We start from the raw sequence: 7704 nt of genomic DNA, 5'->3' as shown, positions 1-7704 counted from the left end.
GTATGCACTGGTCTTACTGTGCATGGATGAAGGCTGCAGGGAGCATCTCCTATTTGGATCTTTACTGTTGCTTCCCATTCATCCCTTGAACCAAACTTATTGGTCTTCTTATTTTCTTATGTCTTGCTTGGCCATATTTCCTCTCGCTTTGTTGAGTCCCCATATCCAAGAAATATATCAAACTTTCACGAAAGCAGCGATGAGAATTATAATTGCTGCGGCTCATTACAGGCTGCTTGTGGAGTTATAGGCACTGCTATTTTCCAGATGATTAATGGCTTGTTCTGCTAGGGATTGTCCAGTCATTATACAGTCAAGGCTTGTTCCTGAAACTGGGAGCCTCTCATCTAGGATTAGAGCAAGAAAACAGAGAGAGGGAAGCTAACACATAATAGGAAGTGGAGGGTGGAAAGGCCTCATCAGAGCAACAAACATTAGCAGTAGTCCTTTCCTGCCACCTGCCTGAAAACTGTATCAATGTTTTCAATCCACTGAAAGACATTAAACCTGATACTGCTATTTTTGTAGTTTATGAGGAGGAAATCCAAATGATTTCAGACAGCAAAGTGAAAATGCTGACTGGGTTTTCTCATGCCAAGTTCCAGTTTTTAAATTGCAAAGTAGAATCCTTAGGGAAAATTATGTTACAATTATCTGTGCTAATTTATAAGGAGGTGCATGTGCATAGGCAAGAAGATGATGTCTGTAAGGAAGTTTTCTTGGTGCCAGCTCTGACATTATTTCAGTGTCAGGCAAAAACTGTATTGCCAGGCATCCTGCTGATTCTTGCTTCGTGGGGTGGAATTAGTTTTACAGGTCAATTATGTGGTGTTCATGACAATGGAATGGGGGTTCTTGTGAAGGTTTTCTTTATGAATACACCAGTGTTTTAAATTTTGAATCCCATGTGTTTTGTATTTGAGATGTGCTATTTTTATATTATCCATCACCTTGAGATGATTCATGTAAGGTGATTCATACCTAATAAATAAATCACATGGAATCTGGTATCCAGCCATTCTTGGCAATAAAATATTAATTCCTGGTTGACATTTTCCTTCAAGACAGCTGAGTCTGAACGAATGCTGTGTTTTGGTGGTTATCCGTCTAACCTAGCCATAAGGCAGACAGAAGAACATTACATCTTGCTGCTTTAAAGTAGATATTGCCCCTAGGTTAATGGATCTGATGTTATTTCTAACCTCCTTCCACAATCCATACTAGTGAAACAAGGAGTGCTATCCTATCCAGAATGAAGTCCCATTGAGTTCAAATAAGCATATTTCCAGGTTAGTGTTGTTGAGTTCAGAGGCCTGAGGCTATATTAGAAATGAGAACATGGACCGAGACTATGATTTTAAATGAAGATGTTTGTTTTAGAATACTTTCCTTGCTCACAATTACAGATGGATGCTCTTCCTTCCAGAATTCTCTATGTCCTGGGGTGGACTAGTCTATGCTTAGGACAGAGCATTCTGGAATCCTGGTCTGGATTCTATGGTCTGCCATAGACATTATATAGGATTCAGTGGCGTAGCGTGGGTTGTCAGCACCCAGGGCAAGGCAAGTAATTTGCACCCCCTAACTGAGAGAGAGTGAGTGAGCCAGGTAGGGGCAGAGAGCTGCGAGTGCAAGCGCGCGCCCCCCAGATGTTGCACCCGGTGGGGCCAGCCCCCCCTGCACCCCCCACGCTACGCCACTGATAGGATTGCAACATTATACCTTATTTTACTCTGAAAGCCTATTTTTAAAATGAAACATTCATTCTAACGCATATACATCTTACATTCAAATAGCAGATGCATTAAATGCAAAACCAAAAAATGATCCAAGTGTTACTTGCAGAAACTACATTCCATATTCTGTCTGCAAAAACCATATTCCAGATACTATATCAGGCATACAATAGGATGGGTGCCAGTACAACCATCACAGGCATATATGAAAGAAATGCAGCTCTTCATTCGACTCCCTCTGTACAAATATATGCCCATGCACATGGTGTTCTGCTGCACACACATTTCTGGGGTGACTGCAATTATTTCAACAAACCAGTTTGAGATCATCACCTCTGTATGAGTCACATTTTTTAAGTTCAAGGGAGTGCCACTAACATGCCCATTCTAAAATATGTTTTCAAAGTAGATTGCATGCATCAACTTGATTAACAATCATGTTGTTTTCATGATAGACACTCTTGATGTACAATTTAATGATACAGAAGTATGTTAACACACACTGTACAGATAATGCCAGTAGAAGGAATTGATGTTCAGAGTTTTTGCTATTAGGTTAATGTCAGAATCAGACAACACAGAGAACAATTTAAGTTGCTTACTGGTGGTGGAAAATATAGCATTGTGGTTCATTTGTCTTTTGTTGATTGCATTATAAAAGGAAATTGCTAATCAAGCCTTCCATTGTTGTGTTCACGCAAATAGTAATAAACTTTGTTGTTTTCCATAAGGTGACCCCTTACAAGCTGTGCAAATCTCTTGTGAGAAAATGGGATGCAGCTGTACAAATCTTTCTGTTCTACATATCTGGAGCCAAAAAAAGTAATAGACCTAACAACTATGAAGCAGCTGAAACCCCTATGCACATGAGCTATGATGGCCAGTGTGTTGAGGGGTTTTGACTAACATGGTGTGTAAGAAATGCCAACTAGGTGGTTCTGATGACTTGTTCACTCCCACAAAGAACAGAATTCTGCAATCTCCAGTGCATTGCACCTAGTGATAATCAAATCTTATTGTAGGATCTATATTCATGGCCGAGTCCTGATGTTATTTTATTTTCTTTTGATTTATTGATTTATTTATACATTGTACTTTTATTATATATATTATTTGCATTAATATATATTGTTGTTCACTGCTTTGGGGGCCTTGAGTTAAAAAAGCATTATATAAGTAACCATACCATATATTCTTTAGGATTTGAATCTTGTGTATTTCAGTCAGACAGGAGGTTGTAATGGGGTGGGGGGCAGTCAAAGATAATCAGCCATTAAATGGCCAATCACTCCCATGAGTACTAAGCATAGGCCATAAAAGTGGGGTCTTTAACCTTCCAGGAGCAATTGCTAAATTTCCAGGAGCAATTGCTAAATTTAGTGAGTTGGGGCGAATCTACACTGGTTGGTTATAACGCTAAAAATGTTTTATAAAAAAGGTGACACCAGAGGGCGCTGCAGAGCAGCAATCTGTTGGCAATGGGAAATTGCATTGAGAGCTATATAACTTTTTATAAATAGCCTTCCATAGCGTTTTTACAGATCAGTATAGATCAGGCTTCCTCAACCTCGGCCCTCCAGATGTTTTTAGCCTACAACTCCCATGATCCCTAGCTAGCAGGACCAGTTGTCAGGGATACTGGGAATTGTAGTCTCAAAGCATCTGGAGGGCCAAGGTTGAGGAAGCCTGGTATAGATCCATCCTTGGACTGGATGGCCTCTAAGGTTCCTTCCAAATCAAAATCTGTTTCTAGACTGAATTATCCCTTTGCTGAAGGCAGCTACATCTCATCTGAAATTTAGTAAAGCATGAAGAGTCATGGTGTGCAATATGCACTGCATTACTAAACCAGTACTAATCTCAGTGTGGTATTTTTGAAGATGCACATTAATTATCCTGCTAGCAAGAGCTAGTGGAACAAAGGGGTTAAGAATGTTAGATTAGCCCCAGTTGGGTAGCTCACTGAGTGACCTTGGAGCAGGCACACTGTCTCTGCCAAAGCAACTCCACGGGGCTGTTGATGGGAGGGACCACGTACAATACTCTTTGGAGAAAGGTTGGATAAAAATGTAACAAATAAATATACAGAAATATTTACATCTACCTCAGAAAGCTAAATAAAAGATAATTTCTTCAGTTAGTGGGAAAATAAACTCTATGAATATAACATCATGTCAAAATTAGTTACATTATGATAAAAGAAGGAATACAACAATGTAGTTAGATTGTTCAGGATTGGAAAGCATTTATTTATTGGATTCATACATCTATAAATGTGTTTAATTTTTTTGTAAAAGTGCATAATTTAGAAAATTTATAGTCATCATGGCTGTCACTTTTTTGTAATGTATTTGCTTCTTTGAAATATATACTTTAAAAAATAGCAATGTATCAAAATATGACTTAGCACATAGATGCTCAGGTCCAGAAAAGGAACGCTTTATGAAGAAGCAGGCCTCTACATGCGGGTTTCTTGCTAGATCAGGAGCCACATATTCCCCCAAACAGCAATGCGAATCCACTGTGATCTTCATTCACACTCTATGGTGTGGCATTCATTTGCTCATCCATTCTTTACAGCTATTTCATGAGAACTATTTGACATACATTTTTTCCATTTCCAGTTCTGCCTCTACTCATATAACACGCCATGGCTGGATTATGCAGATTGATCTGGAGAGGTGGTAGAGGAGGAGGTGGTCCCAATGTGTGGGGTTTTTTTTGGCAGGCCACAAACCTCCACACAACCCTGCAATGACGTGAAAAGAGTGGTAAACCCAAAACAGTAGCATGGCGAGGAACCAAGCTTTGCTGAAATGTGTTTAGACCACAGTTTTGGCACAGAAAGAGGAACAAATAGAGTTTTCAGCAAAGGAGCACAGCTGGAAATAGCTTGAGTATTTCCCTCTAGGCTGTGGCTCTTACCAGTTACATGGGCTAAGAGGAGCTCAAATATAGAGACTCTACAAACACACTGTGCTTAAGCTTTGGCTCACTGGGATCAGGGAATTGGTCAAACAAGTTCAGGGATGATATAGTTCCCTTGAATGGCAACGCCCATCAACTTTGGTGGGGCAGCCCCCTCAAATATTTTATTGGGAGGTTGGAGTGACCTCAGCCCCTAGGAGTTGGCTCCTATGTCAGGAGGTACAGGGACTGTAAATATATATATATATATATATATATATATATATATATATATATATATATAATTACAGTCCCCTGGAGCCTTAAACTTTTGAGAGATAAGGCAGAATTAGCATCCAGTACTTGAACTAAAAATAGGAGACATTTTGAGGGGACAATGAAAATTCACTGAAAAATACATTGTCAACAATAACTAAAGTGAAAGCAATCTAAAAAGACCGGACCAGCATTATGAGCTAGGCGAGAGCTCTGAGAAATCAGGCGAGCTTCTGAATGCTCACTGAGAAGTCATGATTACCAAGCTAGGTCTGAGCTGAGTGTAACTCATCCACCGCTATTCCTAACCAAGACCTGCACTCAATTACATAACAAGCCAAGCCACCGGCACAATGGAATGCTATGCAGGGGGTGTTCTATTGATCCTTTTCAAAACTGAATTAAGCCTTGGATTTGGGGGAGTTATGCACAGACTTGGAACTGGAGAAGGGCCATTTCCAGTTGCATCTGGGAACATGTTTAGAGAATGTGTGCATATTATTATACCAAGGGTCACCGATGTGGCACCTGCAGGTACCTGCGCAGGCTTTTCCCGGTGCTCATAGGGCCCCATTCCTCCCCACCCCACTTTTCACTGAAATTAGGCTTGAAAGAAGCATTGTATTGTAGCCAGCCAAAATAATAGGTTGAGCTGTGTGTGTGTAGTAGGGATGGTGGAGAAATTTTATTCAGTTTACATTTAAAGCTCAATTGATCAAATTTGCAGTCTCCGAAACAATACGAGAACCAAAACACAGCCATGCATGTATCCAAATGTTGTGATGCAGTTCCCCAACAAATGTTTACAAAAATGCATATATTGGGGAGAAATGGGCATAAAATCTAACATTATTAGTGAAAATAGCATGCAAAAACGCATTATATTAGAAGAAAATGCTTGCAAAAATGTATGCATTGGTCAAAACTGCATATGAAAATGTGTTTATTGTGATAAATTCTTAAGAAAACACTTAAGAATTTTCATGAGGATCTTTTTTTAAAAAAATTGCAAGTTGCTGCAGAAATGTGGAGAACAGAATTCAAAAATGAGAAACTGAGAGAACCAAAGCTGGCAGGTCCTTCACTCTCTTGTGTGTGGTGCCCACAGCAGTTTTTTCCAGTTTAGAAAAATATTGGCAACCTCTGTGCTGTACACACACACACACACACACACACACACACACACACACACACAAAAACTGGCACATGGACCACAACAGCAGCAACATATACAGTGATTTGCAAACACATGCTTAAAGCTGCCAGAGAATGGCTGTCCTGGGATATCTCTTCTGCAGTTGAAGCTTCAGTTTTTCCATTTGTTGTAATCCCAGCCCAAGAACCAGCCTGTGAATGTGGGGGGTTCGTAACCTTGCTTCACAATAACAAGTGGAGTCCCTTTATCTCGCCCAGAAGGATCAGTCTCAATGTAGCGTTTGGCTGAAACACATGAATATGCAAGATAGTAATCCGTTAATTTATCAGTGAGGAGGGAAGTAACTTGAACATTACAGTTCAAACACAGATCGCCACCCGCAATCCTAAACTCTCTTCTTTGTTCACTGCAACAGACAGGCTGCTCTGTGTGTACCTCTTTTCACATATGTGTGTGTGGAGTGACCTTGCCCTCGGTGGAAAGATATGTCCATATATTTTTTCATGCCCCTCACATCCTACCCTGGCTTCAATATGTTGGTTCAGTGCACAGTCACTGAAAACCACACCTAGCCTGCCCCTGCCCTGATCTGTAGCCTGCGTGATAGACCAGAGGAATTGAAAAATCAGTGCAAGTGGCAAGTCCATGCCGGGGTAGCCATTTTCCTGGCACTGCTTCCTTCACTTCTAGGTTCTAGACCAGTGGTTCCCAACCTTTTTTGGGCCATGGCCCACCTAAGCATCTCTAAAATCCTGATGCCCCCTCCTGTGACATATAATTCTTATTATTCAAAAAGTGAACTCCTATTCATGTGGAGGAAGCCTAAAAGGCCATTAACTGTTAATAACTCATTATCGAATCCCCACTTTAAAAATCAAATTATCCCCCTGCGGAGAGCGTGCCCCCACGTTGGGAACCACAGTTCTAGACCAAACTGGGATCACTGAATCTTCTCATACGGATATGTAAGCCAGTTCGCACTGTAAATCTTGGCCATTATTCTGTTTCTGACACCCCAATCCTATGCATAGTTACTGGGAAGAAATCCAATTAAATTAATTGGGACTTACTTCCAAGTAAAGATGCATAGGATTGTACTGCAATTGACTTATAGTACTATCTAAAACACTCTTGTAAGCTCCATTGATTAGGTGCTGAAGGATCACTCCATCCCTTGAGTTGTAGGGTTCATTCAGACATTTTTCAAAATGCAGAAACATCTGTGAAGGCCTCCTGCTCTTCAACACCCACATCAGCGTTCTCTTATCTTTCAAATAAACTTCCGCAACTTTTCCAAATGAATGAGTTTATTGATTTCATTTTGAGCTGGATAATGTTATTTGGGTTTGTGTTGTTAGCTTTGATTTCATTGTTTGTCTTATTGTAATCTTGTTTGTAAACCACTAAGAGCTTTGCTACAGAGCCATCTGGAAATTTAATAGGTACACATTTTAAAAATGCAAAGCAGATCCTGTCCATACGAAAGATCTGAGTCCTGCAGGCATTTTAATAATCAGCAAAATGACTATTATTAAAGCAAATGGGGAATGTGTGAGCTTTTATACTGCAAGGACTATTGGGGGACTACAGTCTGTCTCATGTTAGATACACATTGCATTGTCTTAATGA

General features: G+C 40.1%; 1 protein-coding gene across 1 annotated transcript in view; it reads right to left on the bottom strand.

The window, feature by feature from the left end:
• Positions 1–3956: 3956 nt before the first annotated feature.
• SCIN (scinderin) overlaps positions 3957–7704 on the bottom strand; it is a 48028-nt gene continuing 44280 nt past the window's right edge. The window contains exon 16 of the mRNA XM_083705278.1: positions 3957–6359. Within this exon, the coding sequence (XP_083561404.1) occupies positions 6226–6359 (134 nt within the window). The 3' untranslated portion in view covers positions 3957–6225. The remainder of the gene's footprint in view (positions 6360–7704) is intronic.

Source organism: Podarcis gaigeae (genome assembly GCF_964106915.1).
Source record: "Podarcis gaigeae genome assembly, chromosome: 12".
NCBI lineage: Eukaryota > Metazoa > Chordata > Lepidosauria > Squamata > Lacertidae > Podarcis > Podarcis gaigeae.
This window is presented reverse-complemented; position numbering and strand designations above follow the sequence as displayed.